The sequence below is a fragment of the Aethalodelphis obliquidens genome, unplaced genomic scaffold, assembly GCF_003676395.1.
Source record: "Aethalodelphis obliquidens isolate GAN/ISIS:26980383/991018 unplaced genomic scaffold, ASM367639v1 scaffold13, whole genome shotgun sequence".
Classification (NCBI taxonomy): domain Eukaryota; kingdom Metazoa; phylum Chordata; class Mammalia; order Artiodactyla; family Delphinidae; genus Aethalodelphis; species Aethalodelphis obliquidens.
This window is the reverse complement of record NW_020837957.1, coordinates 35757485-35782226: the sequence shown is the minus strand read 5'-3', so window position 1 is coordinate 35782226 and position 24742 is coordinate 35757485. Positions and strand designations below refer to the sequence as shown.

The 24742-nt window shown below is 36.0% G+C and overlaps 1 protein-coding gene and 1 non-coding gene across 7 annotated transcripts in view; one reads left to right on the top strand and one right to left on the bottom strand.

Moving 5' to 3' along the window:
* Window positions 1–24742, bottom strand: part of SLC30A7 (solute carrier family 30 member 7) — an 82242-nt gene that overhangs the window by 9793 nt on the left and 47707 nt on the right. For 4 of the 6 annotated variants that reach the window (XM_027114483.1, XM_027114482.1, XM_027114480.1 and 1 more), the window contains 2 exons: window positions 11642–11732; window positions 5562–5711 (listed from right to left, as the gene is read on the bottom strand). In XM_027114483.1, the coding sequence (XP_026970284.1) occupies window positions 5562–5711; window positions 11642–11732 (241 nt within the window). Of the gene's footprint in view, window positions 1–5555; window positions 5712–11641; window positions 11733–24742 lie in introns of those variants that run through there. The other 2 variants (XR_003434383.1, XM_027114481.1) reach the window with 2 other exon arrangements.
* LOC113624628 (U6 spliceosomal RNA) lies at window positions 7501–7606 on the top strand. Its single transcript, XR_003434416.1, has one exon. It is a non-coding gene; the product is annotated as a U6 spliceosomal RNA (small nuclear RNA).

Here is a 24742-nt window from a genome sequence, read left to right as displayed (position 1 = left end):
AATTTCCAAAGACTCCTTTAGGAAGTCACCTACTTCCTGAATGCAAACTAGGTTTTCTTTACAGTTTATCCACACGACAAAGACATGACAAATACTCCAGCAGATCAAAACAGTGCCCAGTGCCATTAAATATTCTACCTACCGCTGGGATGACACTAAAGCCGGCTGAGGGTTGTCCTCAAAAAAAGTGAAAACCCTAGAATACTTGTGTCTTATATCCTGAGAATCATGTATAAACCGTAATTCAGTTAACACTTTTTTAAGTTGGAAAGACAGCTAGTTATTTTTAACATCCATGCTTCTAAGAAAATAAGTGTTAACCTGAAATCATAGACTTAGAATACTCTCCATAAATACTCGTTGTGGAAAGGAAGACAAATCAGCAGTAAAAATTTAGAAAAATAAACAAGAATACGGCTAAAGAAAATTACTGGGTTGTTTGTATTTCTCTACCAATTCTCAAAAACTGCAGAAACTTTCTACTTTTTTTTTTTTTTTGCTGTACGCGGGCCTCTCACTGCTGTGGCCTCTCCCATTGCGGAGCACAGGCTCCAGATGCGCAGGCCCAGCAGCCATGGCTCACGGGCCCAGCCGCGCCGCGGCATGTGGGATCTTCCCGGACCGGGGCACGAACCTGCGTCCCCTGCATCGGCAGGCGGACCCTCAACCACTGGGCCACCAGGGAAGCCCTCTACTTTAATTTTTGACTCAATGTAGAATATTAGTCTTTATCCCTTAAAAATGAATTCTTGAAAAACTGCCTTACTCTTCCATGTGAAAACTGAATCATCTCAGAATTCGTGAAATAGTGACTTAATATGATGAAATTACAAGTCATGAACAATAACTTGGGTCTGGGTTCCTTTTTCTGTAAACTGGGGAGAATACCCCACCTGTGCTGCAGGTAGATTAATATGTTAGGTGTCTATCGCAGTGCCTGGCATGTGGTGGGCTCTCAATAAGGCTAGCTGCTGCTGCTGTTATTATTTCCACCACCATCAACCAATGGACACTTAACCCCTGTGGATTAATTAAAACTAATCAATCATTATAAAAGATTAAAATTCCCTACAAACAGGAAGGGTGGAAAACTAGCTAGCCACCCGGAAAGGCACAGAGAGCTTCTCCTATTCCCTACTGTCAGAGACAGGAAGGGATCGCGCAGGCAGGACAGCGGTGCAGGTGGGAGGTCCTGAATCTGGGGGAACTCCCATCTGGGTTAGTGAGGAGGCTTTTTGGTTCCTTCCTGGCGATCAGTGTTAACTTCTATTTTGAGGCAAGAAAATAGAGCACAGAAAGCTGAAGCAGGAAGCCAGGCGTTCAGGACTTAATAGGTATAACAGAAACAGGCAGAAGAGAAGATGGAAGATATCAAGGTACAATTTCTATCAAGGAGCAAATAATATGCATTAGCCTTGATTGTCTTTTCTGCTGTGTGGAACTGAGGAGGGTAATGAACCCAAGCATATTCTAGATTTTTCTTCAAACTTTATTTCTAACCAAAGTGTATTAAAAAAATTAACAGATGATATCAGCCAGTTTAAAACAAGAAACATAAATGATAAATTGCCTTCCTCATCCAGTATCCCACATCCACTTCCTGTTCATATACTAAACATAAATAATAAATTTTCTATTTCATCTGTTCCCAAATGATAAATCATTTTTAAAAAGTTAGTGCACGCGGTGGAAAGGAGAGGGACTTTTTCTATGTCAATAAAAAACCCTGTAGTTTAAAAACTGGATTATCACTTAACTAATAATCCCAAAGGAATCAAAGTACTGAAGAGACTTCTACCAATTCACTAGTATTGCTCTATATTCGTGATAGCAAGCCAACTGCCTTAGCCATTCATGATTAAGTGATAACTATGGAACATGAGAATAAAAAGACATGCTTAATGTACAGTTCCAAAACAGTTGCAAAGCTTATAGTTTTAAAAACAAAACAAAATGTTATAATTCTCAAACTTATGTTAACCTTTTCAAAGCTAACCCCATATAAATTTTAACAAGAACAACTTTTTAACCAAAAAAAAAAAATTTTAATTCCAATTTAAGATCAGCTATAAGAAAAATACATTAAAATGTCATAGAACCACAAAGTATTGAGAAAATCCTTCTTTTGGTCTTTTGGAACTAAGGCCACCAGTATTTCAAGTCTTTCTACAAGAAATGTACTTAAAGGATTAGTGTAATTTTTTTCTTAAAAATGGAGCAATTTGATCTTTACTACTTTTGATAAGTAAAATCTATGATTAAGATATAATTTAAAATTTTTAAAAAACGTAAAAAAATTTAAATTTCATTTCATGAATTGCAAATGTTACTGCAAGGTATTGGATATACTCATAGCATAATGAATATGCATGACTAGGGCATAAGCAGTAAAGGAAAATAAATTAATAAAAAACTTCAGTTTTGCATACGTCAGAACCAAAACAACTATCACAAAACAACTTTACAATCATTAAATGTATGGAATGAAAATCATGAGAAGGATGACTTCTCTCTGCCTGCTGGGAAAAATGTGTTGAACCATTTTCACTGCAAGCCTAAGAGAGTCCCTAGTCTCTGCAAGGAATGAAATCAAGTGTGCTTGACCTTAGCTGATAAAAAGGCTTAAAATATGTTTTAGAGCTTAAAATTTTCAAAACCCAAATACAGTTTCCAAAACCAAAGAGGCAGCTGAGTAAACTTTCAACTTCAGCCATTTTAAAAGCCAAGATTTCTAAGGTTACCAGAAGAACCTCCCTCCACCTACTTCAATTACAACTTCAGCAGTTCTAAGCACAGACACAGCTGCTCACACATTTCTAAACCTATAAATTGCATTCCTTCTCAGAGGGAAAATTAAGTGACTTAAGTGCCAAAGTCTTCGGACAGTATGAGGTATCCTAGAGGTGGACAGAAGCTCAGACTGTGAGGGTGGAAGGACATGGTATAACTAGGAGAAAATCGAGACTGAAGGAGAGAATAATGACCTAGAAATGGCAGTGAAAAGCAAGGTTGTTGCTAGTCATGTTCTCCTTTTTGCCTCTGAAAAAGGGAGGAGGTGTGAGAAGGATTCAGACGTGTTGTGAAGGTTTTGCATGCTGCATTATGAAACTCATGGTGGTACAGACTTCTTATAATGTCTGTTAAGAAAAGACAGTTCTTAAATGTCTAGAGTAAATAAGTGGTACCAGCATATTGTTTTGTAGTAGAGGAGGTCTGGCTGTTGCCTACATTATAAGATTATTTCATTAATTATTCCAAAGGAACATAACCATACACCTCTATTAGAGAAGAGATCGTTTAATTTATGCTAAGGTCCTGAATTTAAACTGTCAGTCTGTCCCTCTCTCTTTCTCTATCTATATGATGCTTAGAAGGGTCTTTAAGGCTTCAGAGAGAAAGTAACAATTGAATTGGACCTTTACATTAGAGTAGGATTTTTGTCTCACACAGGTAAGTAAATAGTCTGGTGGGGCTGGCGTATGAAGTACATGGCAATGAATAATAGTAGGAGAGAGGCTTGAAAAGTTAATTGTGTCATGCTAGAAAGTTTGGGCTTTATCCTGGTGGCAATGAGGAGCCACCAAACTTTTATTTTTTAACTTTTTATTTTGAAAAGGCTTAAAGTCAAAAGAATAGCACCATAAATGCATATCTACCCATCACCTGTATAAACCAATCGCAAACATTTTGCCACATTTGCCTTATTTCTCTATATATGTATTTATTTATAATCCTTTTTACTTTTGCTGAAACATTTGAAAATTAGACATCCTGATACTTTGCCACTAAAGCCTTCAGCATGTATCTCCTAAGAATACAAGCATTCTTCTATAACCACAATACCATTATCGTACCCAAGAAGTTACACCTACACAATTATATGAGCTATTGTGTGGTCCATATTCTAATTACCCAATAGTTTCCTCTGTGGCTGTTTCTCCCCAGTCCAAGATCCAATCAAGGGCCACACACGGCATTTAATTGTGAAGTCTCCTCTAATCTAGAAGAATCCTCCATTGTTCCTTTTTTTCCTTTCATGACACTGACACTTCTTAAGAATCCAGGGTAACAGTCCACAAGGTGACGGGATTCACATTAACTATTTCTGGCAAGAGTGCCACACAGGTCATGCTGTGTACTTCCCACTGCATCACATCAGGAGGGCTGGGTCAGTTTTTAAGCACAGATTTTTTTTTTTTTAACATCTTTATTGGAGTATAATTGCTTTACAATGTTGTGTTAGTTTCTGCTGTATAACAAAGTGAATCAGCTATACGTATACATATATCCCCAAATCCCCTCCCTCTTGCGTCTCCCTCCCACCCTCCCTATCCAACCCCTCTAGGTGGTTACAAAGCACGGAGCTGATCTCCCTGTGCAATGCGGCTGCTTCCCACTAGCTATCTGTTTTACATTTGGTAGTGTATATATGTCAATGCTACTCTCTCACTTCGTCCCAGCTTACCCTTCCCCCTCCCCTTGTCCTCAAGTCCATTCTCTATGTCTGCGTCTTTATTCCTGTCCTGCCCCTAGGTTCTTCAGAACCATTTTTTTTTTAGATTCCATAAATATGTGTTAGCATACAGTATTTGTTTTTCTCTTTCTGACTTGCTTCACTCTGTATGACAGATTCTAGGTCCACCCACCTCACTACAAATAACTCAATTTCGTTTCTTTTTATGGCTGAGGAATATTCCATTGTATATATGTGCCACATCTTCTTTACCCATTCATCTGTCGATGGGCACTTAGGTTGCTTGCATGTCCTGGCTATTGGAAATAGTGCTTCAATGAACACTGAAGCACAGATTTTTAAGGCATGGAATCAGTTTCCTCATTAGATTTATGTGTTAGATAATTTTGGAAGCAGTGTCAACATCTAGATTTTTTGCCAAATATTTCCAGCAAGCTAGACCAAAAAAAAAAAAAAAAATCTGTAGTCTCTCTCTTCAGATATTCTTGACATGATGTTCTTATTCTCCCAGTATATACAGAATAACCTAGTAATCACTTTTACTTTATCAGTCACTGACTATGTCAACTCATGATGGCATAAACATTACCTGATATAATTTGGTTGCAGTCATGCACTGACTAATTCGTGATTCCATATACAGAATTAAGAAAACCTCAACAGCATATTAAGCCATTAAATGACACAGAAGTAGAGATGGCTTTGCTATCAACAAAAATGTTAACATAGTTTGCTTTTAGCCAACGCCACTGACCAGACATTATTCTTATTCCAAATGCTACCTTAGAATTCCTAGCTTCAAATATCATATAACATGTCTTATAAGGAGTGTACAGTAAGGGAGAATCTACTTTTTCTTAAAGGAGCTCAAATCAGTACAACAACGAGTAAACAGGACTATCTTCATTAACAGTATTCACTAAAGTAAGGATCTCCCAAATTTGACTCTGTGGTTGAAAAAAAACTTTCACACTTACCTCACAGTGTAGTATATATATATTCAATATGTTAAATAGTAAATCTTTTTAAGACTAGTAGATACAATAAATTCCTAGACCCTTAAAAGAAGTTAGTAAAAAAATCATACCTGAGTAAAAATATTATGTGTTTGGCTTAAAATCCACCTGGCATCAGCATCAGGTGCTACTACTAATTTCAAGGTCCCAACATAAACATCAGAACATAAGGTCCAGAAATGCTGTTCTTGTAAACTGTAAACTCCTTGCAACTGCTGCACCTAAAATATAAAGAGCACATATTAACATGAACTCAAGTTTAAGTACACCCAACTTAAATCATGCAACACATCAGTAAACATGGATTCTACTCTCTAATGAAAAAAGTGGCCTGGTGTGGCGGGGGGGTGGCTTGCATTGATTAACAAATACCTACTGGGTACTTACTATGTGCTGGTACCATGACAGGTGTTTGGGAAATATAAATGAGCACATATCAAAATTTGTGGGGCACAGCTGAGAGAGCACCTAAGTGAAATTTACATTTTCAAATACAGTTGACCCGAGAACAGCACAGGGGTTAGGGATGCCAGCCCTCTTCTCAGTCAAAAATCTGAGGATGCAACCAACCATGGATCATGTAGTACTGTGGCTATTTACTGTTGAAAAATATCCATGTATAAGTAGAACGTGCAGTTCAAACCTGTGTCGTTCAAGGGTCAACTGTACATCGATCAGAAGACAAATATAAATACAAATGAGCTAAGAAATTAGGAAAAAAACAAAAAAGTCAACTTAAGAAATAAAAAGGAAGGAAATAAAGGATGGAAATCAATGATCCACAAATTTAGAAATGACAGAGTTCACAATATCAAAAAACTAGTTCTCTGAAAAGATTAACAAGCTAGAGTCAGTGTTTCGTACGTAATGGGGGCATGTTTTAGACAGGATGATTCTTCATCGTGTACAAGTGTCAGAAACTACAGGATCTTTGCATCCCCAGGACCCAGGGAACTACATGCCAACATATACCCTTCCCCAACTCATGTGACAACCAGAAAAGGGAGGGATGTCTCAAAGTTTTTCCAGTGGCTCCTTAAGTGTTCCACACCCTTAGGTTGACAACCACTGGCAAGACAAACTCTGATGGCGGTAAAAAAATAAAATAAATGAACATGCAATTAAACAAAGTACAAAATGAAAAAGGAAAAGAACTACAAACAACAGATTTTAAAAACTATAAAACGGAATACTATATGAATGTATCAATATGTGAGTGTACAAAATACTACAGCTGAGTAGAATCCAAACACTTCTCACCACCTCTACTGCTGTCAGGCTAGTTGAAGCCACTTTAGTTTGGATTATTATAATACCTTATTAACTGGTCTCTCTATTTCTAGCCTTGCACCTCTTCATCTATTCTCAAAACAGTAGCCCAAGTAAGAATCTGTTACTTTAGATCAGATGCTTTCACTCTGTTCAGAATCCTCCAGTAGATTCCCACCTTACTCTGAACAAAAACCAGTGCTTTCACAATGACTTACATGGACCAGCGTCATGTGGCCCCTTGTTATTTACCTTATTTACCTCATCTCCTACTACTCCTCCCCTTGCTCCCTCTTCCTCAGCTACAGAAGCCTCCTCACCACTCTGAAAAGTCAGGCACACTCCTGTCCCAGGGCATTTGCTATTCCCTCTGCCTGGAGTGTCTTTCCTTCCAGATTTCTGCCTGGCCTACTTTGTTTGGGTCTTGACTCAAATGCCATCTTCTCAGGAGGCCCTTCTACTGTTATTCTATGTAAAACTACAATGCTTTTATTTTTACATTTCTCTGGTTTGTTTTACTTTTCAGCATATAATGTCGCACACTACATTACTATGTTATTTATATTGTTTCTTGCCTGTCTCCTCTGGCAGAACGCAAGCTCAATAAAGGCAGGGATTTATTTTCGATTTTTATGTTTTGTATCCTCAGCACCTAAAACTGTAAGGACCTAAGCCTGGCCCAAGTAATTGCTCAGTAAATAGTACATGTATGTATATAAAATGAATATAAATTCAATTTTGGTGTTTGCTTTGGTAACACATATACTAAAATGAGAATGATCAGAGAAGATTAACATGGCCCTTGTGCAAAAATGACATGCAAATTCATGAAGTGTTCCATGGTCATTTCACAATGTACATGTATATCAAAACAACATATTGTACACTTTAAATATACATAATTTTCATTTATCAATTTTACCTCACTAAAGCTGGAAAAAATAAATAATAAAATCAGAAAAGCAAAAACAAAAAACACAATTTCAAAAATCTAGACAAAAATGAATAAATTTCTGGAAATACAGAAAATGCTGTAATATAAGAAAAAACCAGAAGATATAAAAGGGCCATTAAAAACTGAAAAGGTAATAAAAGTTCTCTTTCATAAAGCCCCCCCAACCCCCAGTCCCAGAGGGCAGACTTTCAAGAAACTTAACATAACCTCTTAGTTTTGCCAGAAAATAAAAAAGAGGTGCTATCTCATATAAGAAATAATCTTGATCCCCAACCAGATAAAGACAATAAATCATAAGCTAATTTCTCTTATGAATTAAATAAGCTAACTCCAACAGTATATTAAAAAATAACATATCATGACTACGTTAGGTTTATCCCAAGAGGGAAAGATTAAACATCAGAAACTCTATTACTCTTATTCTTCAATTAGTGAAGCAAAGGAGAAAAACCACATAGTCATTTCAATAAAAGCATTACAATTATTTAATAAAATTCAACCCCTATTTATGATTGGAAGGACACTTCCTTAACTTAATAAAAGCTATCTACCCAAAACGTACAGAAAACGCTTAAGGAAAAAACGTTAGATGTATTCCCTTGAAGATCAGGAAAATCTTTACAAAGATGTCCAAATCACCGCTATTGTTCAATATCTCTGTATAGATCTAGAGGAGATGAACTAAGATCAGAAACCAGAAGTTAAAAAGATCTTTATAACAATTACAGCAATTTAAAAGAGAAAGAGGTTACTCAGTGAAGGGGCTAACTACCGATTCCTGGAAATAGTCAAGAAGCCGAATGACCAACTGAATGTCACAAAGGAGATTCTTCCAACAGATAGAAGTCTGGGCCAAATGAATAATAAGATCTTTTTGAATTCTGAGATTCCCTGATTCTTAAGTAATCTATTTGGGCTGTCAATTAAGAAAAAGTTGAACTTATATTTATCAAAAATATTTATTTTTATCAGAATTTGTTGTAGGATCACTTTCTATAAGCTCCAAGACACTTGGTGGGAAATGTGAGACAATAACCATTGTGCCCTTTAAAAAAACTGCTTTTACTAGGGAAAGAGGTCAAGGTGCACTTCCTCTTCCTCTTTCAGGACTCTGATGACACAGTGGTTTGAACCTGATATCCCTCCACACTTTTCTAAATGGAAATGGTATACTGCTAGGGAAACAACACCCTGATTGAACAGATTTCTTCTACCTCCATAGATATAGCAGTACAAGCACATTCCTGCAGTTATCCTAAAGCATAAGTTAAGGAATGAGTCTTATAGAAACTGGCATTAACTTTACTCGAATTAAAAAAAGTGGGGAAAGTGTAGCTACAGATGAAAATCTGTGTCGCTCTTCCTGCTCGGACCGTGTGGTTTAACAAAAAGAGCATGAGCTTTTAAAGCCAGAATGATATGGATTCAAATCCAGATTCAGCCACTACCATCTGTGACTTTAGATGAGTTACTTAAATCCTCAAACATCAATTTTACTCAATCTTCCTAGGGAAAGGAAGATGAAACTTACCCTGTATGGTTAATGTGAAGAAAAGAAACAATATATGTAAATCACTTAATATAGGGACCAGCTTAGAGTAGGCGTTCAATAAATTGCCCCTTTCTCTTCCACAACTATGCTGACTGGTCCTACCTTAAAATCATAAAACCACAAATGTCAAATGGGCAGCACTTCACTTTCCCTACCTCAAAAAGGACTATTCTATACCTTCTCTTTTCTCCTCTGGTCTTCTAATTTCTCTGCATGATTACTCTGCCCTGTAAATCAAAGAGAAAATAGAAGCACACAGAAAATCCCTTATCCTGCACCACCGAATCCACCAGTCAGCCCTCACCTCTTTCAGCACTTTCTGTCTTCCCTTGGGGGATACAGTACCCCTGGCTCCTATCTACAATTAATTCCTCCATAGTGCTTTGGGTTCTCTCCTTTTTCACCTTCTCAAGACCTTCATTCCTTCAGCAGGTAGTGAAGTAACCTGCTTCACTACCATACCATCCATTTCTTCCTGTAACACACAGGCTCCAGAACTGCACTGTGCAATACAGAAGTCACTAAACACATGTGACTAAATATATGAAAATGAAATGAAGTTTAAAAATTAGTTGCGCTATAGCTCAAATTATTAAGCTTCAAGTGCTCAACAGCCACGTGTTCCTTGTGACTTCCATACTGGGAAATGTAGATTATTGAACATCTCCATTATTGGGGAAAGTTCTATGGGATGCTGTTTTAAAACATCTTATTTTAAAAACAAATTCCCTCACCACTGTTACTGTATCTACAGCCAAGCTATCAGCTCATTTCTTTGTTCCCTTTAACAACACTTCTTAAAAAAAGTTGACTGTAACCACTATCTCTACCTCCCCAATTCATTTTCTCCTTAATCTACTATTATCATGCTTTCTCCAAACTCTACTGAAAATGCTTTTATCAAGGCCATTAATGCTGTTCATGATCCCAATCAATGGTCACTTCTCTGTTCCTACTGTAATTGCCTCACAGAAATATTTGGCACCGTTGATTACTTCCTCCTTCAACTTCTTCTGGGTTTTCCAGCTCCCATTCCTGGCTTTCCTGCCTGTGCTCTAAATCTGGAGTGGAAGCTTGACCTAAAGATTAGAGCTTAATCCTCCCAAGGTAACCTCACATAATCCTAATGTTTTAAATGCTAGTCATATACTGATGACTCAAACTCCCCCTAGTTCTCATCAGTCCCTAAAACTCCAGATTTGCATATCCAACCACTTGAGTGACATTTCCCCTAGATGTACAGTAGGCATTTCATTTTTAACATATCCAGAATAGAACTCTTGATTTGGGAGGATTTTCCACCCTCACACCTGCATCAACCTCAACAAATGGTATTAGCATCTACCTAGTTGCGATTCAACACTTTTTCTCCCTTCTGCTAATATAATCCATCTCCAAAAACTTATCCAAAATATCTACTTAGCTCCATTTTCACTTCTACCACTGTAGTCCAGGCCATGATTTTTCAGATTAGAACAGCCTCTTAACTGGTTTTCTTTGCTTTCATTCTCCCTAGAGTTTATTCTCTAATAGCAAGCAGAATAAGCTTTTAAAAACTTACATTTTGTGACACCCTATCTGCCTAAAAGCTTACTAATGCTTCCCAGTGAATAGAATTAAATCTAAACCTCTTAGTAAGACCAAAACCGCTATATGATCTGTCTCTGCCATTCTCCCCAGCCTTTCCAGCCACTCTTCCCTTTATTATGCTTCAGCCACAATGGCTTTTTTTTTTCCTGTTTTTCAAACACACTAAATTAGTTCCAGTCATAGAACTTTTCGCATTAGCATTTTCCTTTGCTTGGAACACTCTTCTCCAAGATGTTCATGTCTGGCTCCTTCTTGTCAACAAGATTTCAATTTCCTTGAATATGACTTCCTGGATAAATCTGACATAGCCATCCATGTCTCACATGACTTTGTTTTATTTCTATTATAGTAATCATCACTGATATTTTCTTATTTATTTATTGTTTAGTGCCTGTGCTTTCCCACCAGACCATAAATTCTTTGATAGACCCTGACTACCTTATTTACCATTACACCCCTAATACCTTAGAAGAATATATGGCATAAAAGGGGAGCTCACAAAATCTATGCTGAAGAAATGCTTATATCATCTGCTATTTATATTTATATTTTAAAAGAGCTGCTTGATTTCTAGATGAGGACAACTTCTACCACATTTTCTTTAGTGAAGCTCAATATTTTCCAATGATTTTATTCTGGTTCATATAAATGGCATTCATGGTCAGCATTCAGTCTTGGCAGAAATACTAAATTATACACACATGCTACCCATATTTATAAAAGTTATAACCCCTAACAGCTTGGAAACAACCAAAACCCAATGGTTTGGAAGCTTTGAAACTTACCCTCTGATAGCACTGAGGGAGAGTATTTTCCAAAAGGGGAGGAGTTCGCTGCATTAATATTCCAACAGACTCTCTTAAAAGAGGAATAACACTATAGAAAAGGAAGACATCAAACTTATTAAAGCCACATTCTGACAATCCCATCCTGCAAGAAAGTAATAATATACCTCCCAATAGAATATAACAAAGATTTGTCAGAATAATATGAGGAAAAAGAATCCAGCCATTGCTCCAAATTTTTCATGGGACAAATGAGTTATTCTTTAAAGTAAAAGAGCTAAATGAAATGTATCAATGTATGAAACAATAAACACGCCACTGAATAATACTGGAGCATCTAAAATTTAAACACAGCAGTCGTTCAACTATCATTTATAATATGACTTCAAATGGCTAGAATCTTCAAGGATAATCTATAAAGCATATCATGGCCAACTGGTCCTTAACGTTTGTCAAATATTTACATTCATTTATCTGAAGAATACTGTTAAGGAAAATACAAAAAAAATTAATACAGCATATTAAGTTCATTTGTCCAGTGTTTTTCCAACCCGATTATATATCAGTCTTCACTGATTATTAAAAAAAATAGAAGCCTGGATATAACCACAGATCTAGTGAATCAGCACCTCTTGTGATAGGGCCCCAAGGTCTGTATGAACTGATGTAATTAGTCCTCAACCAGTATTTGGAAATTATGGCTTTAGGCTACTTGGATGGTTAAATGCACACAAAGCAATTAATAGTGTAATGGTGAGGCTGACTCTAATGCAATAGTTTTCTAAACCAGCTACATATCAAATTCACCTTAGAGTCTTGTTTGTTGTCATTTCTAACATATTGAATGAGAACCTCTGAGGGAGAGTTGAGGCATCTATGTTTTTAAAAAGCTCTCCAGGGGGAGTCCAATGAGTCAGGGGGTGAGGCACTGCTCTATTGCTTGAAGCAGACTGAGAGGGAAGGTCAAGAATAGCTTCATTACACTTAATAGCTTAAGCCAGTTCTTTCTTTTAAACTTGTAGTATCTCAATATTTCTAGAGTAAAACCCCTCCTGATTATAGCTATAGGAGACAGAGATAAAAACAAAACAAAACAAAACAAAACATATACCTTTTAAGGAAGGTAGAAGGTGAAGTGTACCTTAAAAGATTAGTAGTACTTCTGACAGACAGAAAAGAAAGAGAAGATATTAATGAAGACACAAAGGAACAGGGACAATGCTTGTCTTGTTCACTGTTATATTCCCAAGGAGGCCTAGTAAAGTGCTGGTCACAAAGTGGGCCCACAATAAATACTTGTTGGTTAAATGAATGATAAATGCATAGATATTAGACGTTTTAGAATCTAGATTAAAGAAAGGAAAGGCCCCAGGGAAGAAATTCGGAGACTGTTCCATACTTTGTGTACAGTGGTAAGTATTTGGATAGGGAGGGTAAAAACAGGAAGAGAAACAAATAGGAAAATCAAACAGATACTGAGAGATATTGAGATATTTAGAAACTGGTGTCCAGGGAAGCAACACCAAGGGCAAGCTTAGAAAACTAAAAGTGTGGAGAGAATAGCAGTAATGAATATAAAAGCTCAATGTAGACAGGAGTTTAAGTCACATTCAGATGAAATTATTCTTCAGTCAGATAGTGATTTACGAGCCAAGAATAATTGGATGCCACCTTTAATTGCTTCTTCTCCCTTAAAACTCTCATGCTCTAAATCGCCAAGTTCTCATGACTTAACATTCTAAACACTTCTAAACTCCATCCCCTCCCTGTCATTCTATTACATATTCTACAGTAATCTCCATATCACTTCACTTGGATTATTACAACAGCCTCCTAAATGGTCCCGTTACCTCTAGTCTTATTTCCTTAAGTCTGCTGTGATAGGCAGCTTTAAAGATGGATCCCAATGACCCCTGCCTCCCTAGCGTTCATGCTCTCGTGTAATCCCTTCCCCTCGAGTGTGGGGCTGGATCTAGTGACTTGCTCCTAATGAGTAAAGTATGGCAAAAGTGACAAGATGTCAATTCTAAATTAAAGTACTCTGGCTTCCATCTTGTTCACCCTCCTCTCTTGCTCTCTCACTTGCTTGCTCAAAGCTGACACGCTATGAGCTGTCCTATGGAGAGGCCCAGGGCAAGGAACTGAGAGATGCCTCTGGAGAGGAACTGAGACCCTCAGTCCAACAGCCCAAAAGAAACTCAATACTGTCAACAACCACTTCAGTGAGCTTGGAAGCGGATTCTCCTCCAGATGAGCACTGGAATGACTGTAGCTGGCTGACACCTTGACTGTTAACTTGTTAGAGACCCTGAGCCACAGCCCAGTTAGCCATGCTCAGGTTCCGGAACCAAGGCAAAGATAACAATGTGTGTTATTTCAGCTACGAGGTTTTTGTGTTAAGTTCTTATGCATTCATAGATAACTAATATAACCATTCTTTACAAAGCCATTAGACTAATCTACCTAAAATCAGTATCTGACTCTCTTCCTTCCCCATTTAAAAAAAATCCATTAAGAGCTCCCTACTGCCTAGCGGATTAAGTGTAAGCTCTTTCACATGGTATATTTTTTGATCTGCCCTCCTCTAGCTTCACCTCCTATCATTTTTGCTTCACATTTTAAGCTCTCTAAAACGTAATCATGTTTGTACTTCACTTTCTGCTGTTTTTCCTTTCATGCTCTGGCTCATGCTGTAACCGCTCTAGAATGTCCCTAAACTGCCCTGTAATCTGGCTTCTATTCCTTCTTTAAAATCTCAAGTGTCACCCCTTTTAGGGTATATTCCCTGATCCCAAACTGTCCTCCAAACTGTATAAATGTCCTCTCTGTGCTCCTGTAAAAAATCTGTGATACCTATATTAACACTGGAGGAAAAATGGGTGGAAAGCAACTGGAATCGGGGTTAAGTATTTTGACAGTGAAAGAACATCAGTTATTCCTTCATCTAACCTGAAGAGTAGTGTCTGTTTCTATCTACTGTGCTGTTATTAAATAGGTGAGGACTCCCTGGATTTACCAAAAAGGCAAAGAAAAACAACACAGTAGAATAATAAGGCATAATTTAACCATTACATTTTTTCTTTCCTCTCTCCATCCTCATTTCTCAGGAAAAAGAAAGGATCAGTCACTAAATGTTTCTACATATCTAATTTACACAATTTTTATGTTTTCCTACTTTCCTTATTGTACTTCTCAGAAAATGAGGCACAAAAATGGTTCCCCTAGAATAACTTTGAGAATAAGTTTTAAAAAATTTTTTATACAGCAGGTTCTTATTAGTTATCTATTTTATACATATTAGTGTATATATGTCAATCCCAATATCCCAAATCATCACATCACCACCCCCCCGACAATAAGAAAAGTTTTTCCATGTGCCCACTAAATTTAGCTATTTTGATCATTTCTTCTCCAATCTTTATCTCAAGAAACTCCTAATAATCTGGAGATATGTGAGGTGGAAAATCACTCAAATGTAAATCATGAGACTTGGGGTTCTAATTCTGCCATTAAATAGCTTCAGGCAAATAGTATAACATTCCAGAGCATCAGTTTTCTCATCTATAGAATAAGGAAGTAGATTAAATATCTAGGCAATTTCTTCCATCGTTAATTTATTTTCATTCAATAAGAAAAAGAAAGGTCAATCTACAAGGAATACTAAGAGAGAATATATTTGGAAATGAAAGAAAATATAAGTTGCCTTTACATTCTAAACAGCAACAACAACAATGCACAACAGCATCATCAAATAAGATACACTTTGCAAATGAATTTAATCTATTACTAATCAGGTAATCCTGCAAATGGATTTTATTACACAATCAATACAAATAAGCAATAATTAAGCACTACATGCTTTGCTTGGCATCAGATTTTCTCGAATCAGATGGAATCTTACTCTAGAGTTGTGGAAATGGAGACCTAGTGCACCAAAGTAACTTGCCCAAGGACATAGCTAGTGAATGGGAGAGCTAGAATAATAAGAACAGGTCTTTTGACTCCAAACTCAATTTTGAAAAGTTCAAGTCAACATTTACTATATGCCTACCATGTGCCAGACATGTGCTAGGCACCAGAAATAAAAAGATAAATAATACACAATGCCTTACCTCAAAGGAATTCACAACTATTGAAAAAGCCTGTAGAGATCAATGGAAATCAGGCAACAAACACTTATTTAGGACCCACCATTTGGAGGAAGGCATATGAATTCAAAACAACTGTAGATTAAAAGCCTGTATCCAATTTCACTTCCCATGAACTTTTGGTGAACGGTTTTTTTATTAGTATGTCGACAACTTACTTTTAAACATACCTTTAAAAATAAAAAGTATAACTTTCAAAATAAAGTGGGGGAAAAAGGAATAGAAGAGAACATGGACTCTACTGTAACAGAAGACATGCAATATGAGCAATGATATTACTTAAGCAATAGTTGTAAAATATCACCTTGCAAACAACTTTTAAAATATTTATTGTCTTAGAATACCTAGGGCTAGTCTAGCTTTCCCTGCAAAGATCTAAAACACAATTAATACAAAAGAGTTGAGTCCAATCTAAAATAATCCTTAAGGAGATCAGCTTTAAAACATTAAAGACATTCCCTTAATACAGTCTCTTAATAAGTCACCCAAAATAACCATCTACAAATTTATCCAAACCTTTGTTCAAATTTTTGTGTTAACCCACGTGTGTTGCCTCTCAAAGACTGCTACTCCCTTGTAAGAACAACAACAATAACAACAACTAGTATGGCCCTTTTTCTCCTAAAGTTTACTTTCACCTGTGGCCCTTAGTTTGAGGATTCTAGAACTGGTGAAGTTCCATGATCACAGATTACACACTATTAGAATTAACAGAGGGGACTTCCCTGGTGGCACAGTGGTTAAGAATCTGCCTGCCAACACAGGGGACACAGGTTCAAGCCCTGCTGGGAAGATCCCACATGCCGTGGAGCAACTAAGCCCATGCACCACAACTACTGAGCCTGTGCTCTAGAGCCTGCGAGCCACACTACTGAGCCCACGTGCCACAACTACTGAAGCCTGTGCGCCTAGAGCCCATGCTCCTCAACAAGAGAAGCCACCACACCACAACGAAAAGTAGCCCCCGCTCGCCGCAACTGGAGAAAGCCCACGAGCAGCAAAGAAGACCCAACGCAGCCAAAAATAAATAAATAAATTTATAAAAAAAGAATTAACAGAGAATTTAGAGATCACTCATTTTAACACAATTCAAGAACCATAATGCAGATAAATATTTTAATAATAAAATTAACGTTAGAAGCAAGCATCTATTTTAAAATAACTAAATAAAAGATATAACTGATATGTATAAGGAAATAATATATAGAGAGTGTACCAACAGGTTCTTACTGATTTTGTTATACTATAAAATTTGGAATGGTTGCCTACTTAGGTAGAATTTTAATAAAATATTTACATTCAACAGCAGCAAGCATTTCACCAAAGCACATGGAAGCATCACACTAATTTTCTCCAATAATAGTTTTAAAATCTTGTTAAGAATTTCAGATGTAGGAGCTATATAACTAGGTTATGAAACTGGGGTGGGGAGAAAAAGGTGCTTGCTAAATCACATGGTGATAAGCAATTTAGAACCAAAGCCAATTCCTATAACAATCTCAGAGGTCATAAAAATGTAAAAGAAACCTGTAGAAACTCTATTTTTGCTTTTTAAAAATTGTGTTTAGCTCAGGAGCTTACGCCCATATTTTTCTGATTAACTATTGTAATAGGGAATCATAAAGTAGATTTTAGCATGGATCTATCTAGCCATAATGAAAGGATATGGGGAAAAAGACAAACTCAGCAAATTCCTGACTGAGCTAAGACTTAGAGCTGCATCCAAACCCAGAAAGTAAGCATTTGGAAACAATTAGAGGTTCACTTCTGGTTGACTAACTCAATTCTAGCTTTAACAGTGAAATAGCATTTTCCTAGCATATATAAAAAGAATGAGTCATTAGGTACATGAGTTCACCAGTAAAACATGGTAATAGTTTTATTCCTCAAAACCTGAAGATAAATCAAATTTACAATCATACACTTAAAATTAATATGAAAGCTTAAATGTTAGCAGATTAAATAAGCAACAGTTATTACTCTTTATTGCCAGTAACTTTGTAAATGAAAAAATACTAAATCTTACTTCAAAAGCAGCATATTTAGTGAGTCTCACCATTTCAACAGTACATAAAATTATCTAGCAATAATTATAAACAAACCAAACCAAAGAAAAGGGTATACATTATGAAAACTTTTGAAGAACAGACTGGTGATAATCATAATCATTAACAATAAAAAATTTCAGAGAGTTGAAACTATTACTTAGATCTGAGAATAAATATTAATAATAATTAAAAAATAATTACTGATTCAACTTTTTTGAATTGGCTAATGGGCTTAAGTCCTCCTGCATATTACCAGTGGTTCTTATAATCTACAAGTGTATAGACAGCTGTACTTTATAAAAGAACCCATAAATTTGAAGGTCTAGTATATATCATATACTCGAAAATGTTTAGTGGACCAAAAAAACAAAGAAAATTGGCCCCCCAAAGCAATGTATTCTGCATTCAGACATGGTGGTCCTATGACAAGCTGTAAATATGCAGTCATATTTAAACAAATACAATGATTCCGTAGTAAAAAACAATTACCCATTAACCCAGAATTTCATGAGCCTAATACAGAACAGATAACCCAGAACCACAGGAATTGTGGTTCGCCTTATAATTATTCTGAGTTTCTGAAACCTATGGTTTAAATCAACGCATATTTACAGAGTACCTACTTTACTCAATAATGGAGACAGTAAGATATCCTAAAATACCCCTAGAACTTAAGAGCCAAAGTCATGAAAAGGTCACTCTTTTCCTTAAACTTCTGGAACTTAGTTATAACACTTAATGCATTTGGTCTTTGGACTGAAACCATTAGTAAATAATGTCGTTAGTAAATAGTAATGTCTTTGTTTAGACAACACTTAATAGTTTTTAAAGTATTTAATAAATTTTTTCCAATTTGATCCTCACAACAACCTTAAGTAACTTTCAGAAAATGCTGGAATCACAGATGTAAGCAAGATCATAAGAGATCATTTAGGCCAACCCCCTCATTTTACAGAAAAGAAAACCATCTCAGAGAGATTAAGACAACTTGTTCTTTGTTACACACTGGTAAGTGGCAGAGTTGGGTGGGATAACTCCAAGACTAAAGCTCTCTGCACTACACTGCAGTCTCATCATGATTGAGTCCTCTGGAGTCAGAGACCATATTATATTCTTTTAATTCCCAGTGCCCAGCACAGTGTATGGAATATAATAAGTGCTTGACATATGTCTGCTGAATGCATAGTCTATTTTAAAATTTCAAACACTAGAGGAAGATTATTAAAATGTAAAACATCCCTTGTTTGACATGACTTTCAACCCTTCACAATAACAGCTAAATAACAAAACAAGAAAAGAGCCCCTCAATTTAGTCATTTCCCCAAAAGAATCTCCAATAAATAGAAGCAAAAGTATCTTATTCTCTATTCAAGTATAGGTGAGAAAGAATTAATTACACTTAGGCAGAAGCAATCAACATTCCCAGCTCTTGATGTGCAATTTGTTATCTTAATAAAGGCTCTTTATTATAATGAATAAGAATATTCTCATAAATAAGAAACTAAAATCACACCAACAATATAAGTAAAAAAAAATTACTAAGTGACACATATGTATCCATGAAGAGCAAAGGTGCAAATAAATAAGAAAAATGAATGAAAATTCATAATACCCTGTCAAGAGGGAGGGAAATGGGGAAAAACAATGGAATAAAAGAAGTAAGAAGAGAGGACTTCTCTGGTGGCGCAGTGGTTAAGAATCCACCTGCCAATGCAGGGGACACGGGTTCGAGCCCTGGTCCGGGAAGATTCTACATGCCGCGGAGCAACTAAGCCCGTGTGCCACAACTACTGAGCTTGCACTCTAGAGCCCACGAGCCACAACTACTGAAACCATGTGCCACAATTACTGAAGCCTGCGTGCCTAGAGCCTGTGCTCTGCAACAAGAGAAGCCACCGCAACGAGAAGCCCATGCACTGCAATGAAGAATAGCCCCCACTCACTGCAACTAGAGAAAGCCCGCGCACAGCAACGAAGACCCAAGGCAGCCAAAAATAAATAAATAATTTTTTTAAAAAAAGGAAAAGCAGAGAAAAAGGTGAAAGGATTAAAAAAAAAAGAAAAAGACGAGGACAAAGAGCAACACAAGATATACATAGTTTTGAGAGAAGACTGGAATAAATCTTCTTATTCTTATTAAATATGGTAACGTTTGTATTGAAAAGATCATGAGACTTGGAGGTACCTCCCCATTACCTCTGCAACTCACTGAAAGCAGTGGCGAGGCTAAGATGGACAAAGGCAGGAGATGAAGCTCTTTAAGGAAATCTGCATTTTAAAAAGTACAGAAGTGAAGAAACAGGATTTTATTTAGGAAAACCAGATAAGAGGGCAAGAAATATTTATTAATCACTTCAGTGATCACAAGTTTTAACTCAGAACAAAAAGGGCTTAAGATCAGCATGAAAAATCCAAGAGGAGTGGGACCAGAGTGCTGATCAAATACCTAGGTTCAACAAGGCTATTAGGAATCTGAGCTAAACAGTGTCTATCTGGTTTTAGGTTAAGCAATTAACGCACAATGCTTGCCAAGTGGCAGGTCTGTTCTAGGCTTGGTATATCTTAACCTATTTAATCCACATATAGCAAATTATGAGGAAGATACAACTATCATTGCCACTTTAAAGATGAAAAATTGAGGCTAAGTGGCTTGTCCAAGGTCACACAGATAAAAAGTAGAAACAGGATTTGAACCCAGGCAGTTTTGCTCCACAGTAAATGCTCTTAACTTCTCTGCAAGACTCCTTCCAACTAAGTCATCAGGGTGGCTTTGCTAGTGCTCCCAAAACACCTTTACCCAAAGGAGAATTCTGACATTAGGAAATGCTGACCTTCAAAGTGTATAGGAGGCCTGGACCGCAAAAAGAAATTTAAAAGCTCTGGAAAAGATGATCAGTAATAACAATATGAAAGTTTTCTGCCATCTGAGAGCTGACTGGTAAAGTCAAAAGTTGAACAGAAGCAAACCCCTGACACCTAGTTTCTGTTCTGGACCCATCCTCAATGATAACTTCCAAAGTCACATGTCTGAGAAGCAAACCTAACATAGGAAATGAAAAGCAAAGGAAAAAGTACTCTTATTTGCTTACCCAAATTAAACTTAAAATACCACTGTGAGAGTATAATTTTTATTAAATATCTCAAAGTAGGTTTCTAATTGCTACAGTGCTACATTGGATGCTGACTACATTAAAATATTTAGTTACTGAGGTAGGAATAGAAATCATGTTTTCAAAGGATAAACTAAGCAAGAGAACAGAGTAACAAGTGCAGACTATACCTAGTGGTGGAGAATTTCAAATTAATTACACACAAATTAACAATGAACAACGAATAATCAAAGGGACGAATAGTTTTTCTTTTGGCAGGAGTAAATTAAGAGTAGAAAAAACTTAATATGCTTTCAACCTTTTAAATTTTACTTTATTATTTTAAAGGCTAAAAATGTCTATGATTCCGAAGTCAAAAGTATATTTAAAATATACTTCAAAGTCTCACTTCTAATCCCTTCCCTCTGCCTAGAGGTAACTATATTTATCATATTTGTTTTTGGTTTATTCTTTGTGTTTCTTTTCAAAATTATAAGAAAACATGGAGATTATATGTGTATCTCTTCTCCTTATGGAAAAGGTAATAGTGCTACTTTTTGCCTATCTTATGCTATACTCCTATATATCATTTGCTACATATCAAGTGCTATTTTGTTTTCTTAACAATATATCTTGAAAATAATGCCACATTACCATATAGAGATATTCCTTATTCTTTATTATTATTATTATTACGGTAAAAAACATGTAACACTAAATTTATCATCTTAACCATTTTTAAATATATAGTTCAGTAGTGTTAAGTAACATTGTTGTGCAAAAGATCTCTAGAACTTTTTCACACTGCAACACTGAAACTCTTTACCCATTAAACACTATAATTCCCATCCCTCCTGCCCCAGCCCTTGGCAATCACCTTTCTACTTTGTTTCCACAATTTTAACTACTTTATATATTTCATATGAGTAGACTCATACAATATTTGCTCTTTGGGATTGGATTATTTAGCTTAGCATAATGTCCCCGAGTTTCATCCATAATGTAGTGTGTGACAGACCTTCCTTCTTTTTAAAGGCTACATAATATTCCATTGTATGTATGTACATTTTCTTTATCCATTCATTTGTTGACAGATATCTGGGTTACTTCTACCTCTTGGCTATTGTGAATAATGCTGCAATGAACATGGATATATGAATATCTTTTTGTGATCCTGCTCTGAGTTCTTTTGGACATGTACCCAGAAGTGGAATTGCTAGATCATATGTACTCTATTTTTAACTTTCCATAATGGTGGCATCATTTTACATTCCTATTAACAGTGCACAAAGGCTCCAAATTCTCCACATCCTTGCCAACACTTATTATCTATTCTTTTGATAGTAGACATCCTGATGGGTGTGAGGTGATGTCTTGTCATTTTGATTTGCATTTCCCTAGTGATTAGTAACACTGAGCATCTTTTTACGTGCCTATTGGCCAGGTGTAAATCTTCTTTGGAGAAATATTTATTAAAATCCTTTGCTTATTTTTAAATTGGTTTATTTTGTCGTCGTTGTTGAGTTGTAGACTTTCCTTGTATATTCTGAATATTAACATCTTACAAGATATATATGATTGCAATTATTTGCTCCAATTCCATAGGTTGCCTTTTCACTCTGCTGATTGCTCCTTTTGATGAGCTGAAGTTCTTAAGCTTGGTAAAGTCCAATTTGTGTATTTTTTATTTTTTTTGCCTGTCTTCTTTGGTTAGTATCCAAGAAATCATTCCTAAAACCAATATTCTGAAACTTTTCTCCTAGGAGAAAAGTTTTTGTCTAGGAGTTTAATAGTTTTAGATCATATGTTTAAGGTTTTTAATCCATTTTGAGTTAATTTTTTTATGTGGTGTAAAGTAAGGGGCCAACTTCATTATTTTGCACGTGGATATCCATTTTCTCAAAACCATTTGTTGAGGAGACTGCTTTATCCCCATTGTGTAGTCCAGGCACCCCTGTCAAAAATCATTTGGCTATATATATGCAAATGTTTACTTCTGGGCTCTTTATTCAGTTTACTGGTCTATATATCTGTCTTTATGCCAGGACCACACCATCTAAATCACTGTTTCTTTGTTGTTATGTTTTGAAATCAGGGAGTGTAAGGCCTCCAACTTTGTTCTTCTTTCTTAAGATTGTTTTGGCTATCATAGTCTCTTCACATTCCATACAAGTTTTAGTATTTTTTAAAAATCTATTTCTGAAAAAAAAAAAAGTCATTAGGATTTTGATAGGGATTGCACTGAATCTGTAGATGACTTTGGGCAGCATACACATTTCAACAATATTGAAGTCTTCTGATCCATGCATGAGATGTCTTTCCATTTATTTATATCTTCTTTGATTTCTTTTAGCAATGCTTTATGGTTTACAATGTACACGTTTCACCTCCTTGGTGGAATTTATTCTTAAGTATTTTATCCTTTTTGGTGCTATGGTAAATGGGATTGTTTTTAAAATTTCCTTTTCTGATTGGTCATTGTTATTATATAAGAATGCAACTGGGTTTTGAGTGCTGATTTTGTATTCTGCAACTTTGCTGAATTCTTTTATTAGTTCTAACAGTTTTTGTGTGTATGTGTAATCTAGGATTTTCTACATATAAGATCATGTCACGTGTGAACAGGGATAATTGTAATATTTCTTTTCCAATTTGTATGCCTTTTCTTTTTCTTGTCTGATTGCTCTGGCTAGACCTTTCAGTACTATGGCAAATAGTAGTGGGAAAATTGGGCATCCTTGCCTTATTCTTGATCTTGGAGGAAAAGTTTTCATTCCTCTCCAGGTGTGGGTTTTTCACATATGGCTTTTATTATGTTGAAGTAGTTTCCTTCTAGTCTTGGTTTGTTAGTGTTTTTAATCATGAAAGGGTGTTGAATTTTGTCACTTTTCTGCATTGTTTGAGATGACCACATCTTTTCTTCCTTCATTTTGTTCATATCGTGTATAATACTGATTGATTTTCATTATGTTGAACCATCCTTATGTTCCAAGTATAAATCTCCCCTAGTCATGGTGTATGATGCTTTTAATGTGCTATTGAACTTGGTTTGCTACTGTTTTGCTTAGAATTCTTAAATCAACACTCATCAGGGATACTGGGTCTATAGTTTTCCTGTTGTGTCTTTGTCTGGTTTTGATATCCAGTTAATGCTGGCCTCATGAGTTTGGGATTCTCCTCTCCTCTTCAATTCTCTGGAATAGTTTGAAAAGAACTGGTACTAACACTTCTTTAAATTTTTGGTAAGATTCACCAGTGAAACCATCTGATCCTGGGCTTTTCTTTGTTGAGAGTTTTTTGATTACTGCTTCAATCTCCTCACTAGTAATAGGTTTGTTCACATCTTTAAAATTCTTCATGATTCAGCAGTGGTAGGTTGTATGTTTCTAGAAATTTATCAATTTCTTCTAGGTTATCCAATTTGTTGGCATACAACTGTTCATAGTAGTCCCCTATAGTTCTTTTTATTTCTGTGATATCAGTTGTAATATCTCCTATTTCACTTCCTATTTTAGATATTTGAGTCTTTTTTTTCTTAGGTGGTCTAGCGAAGTTTTATCAATTTTGTTGATCTTTTCAAAAAACCAACTCTAGGTTTTGTTGACTTTTTTCTATTGTTTTTCTATTCTCTATTTCATTTATCTCTGCTCTAACCTTTAGTATTTCCTTCCTTCTGCTGACTTCGAGTTTAGTTTGTTCTTTTTCTAGCTCCTTGAGTTGTAAGGTTAGGTTGTTGACCTGAGATCTTTCTTTCCTTTTTAAAAAATGTATGTGTTTATAGCTATGAACTTCCCTCTTTATACTGCTTTTCCTGAA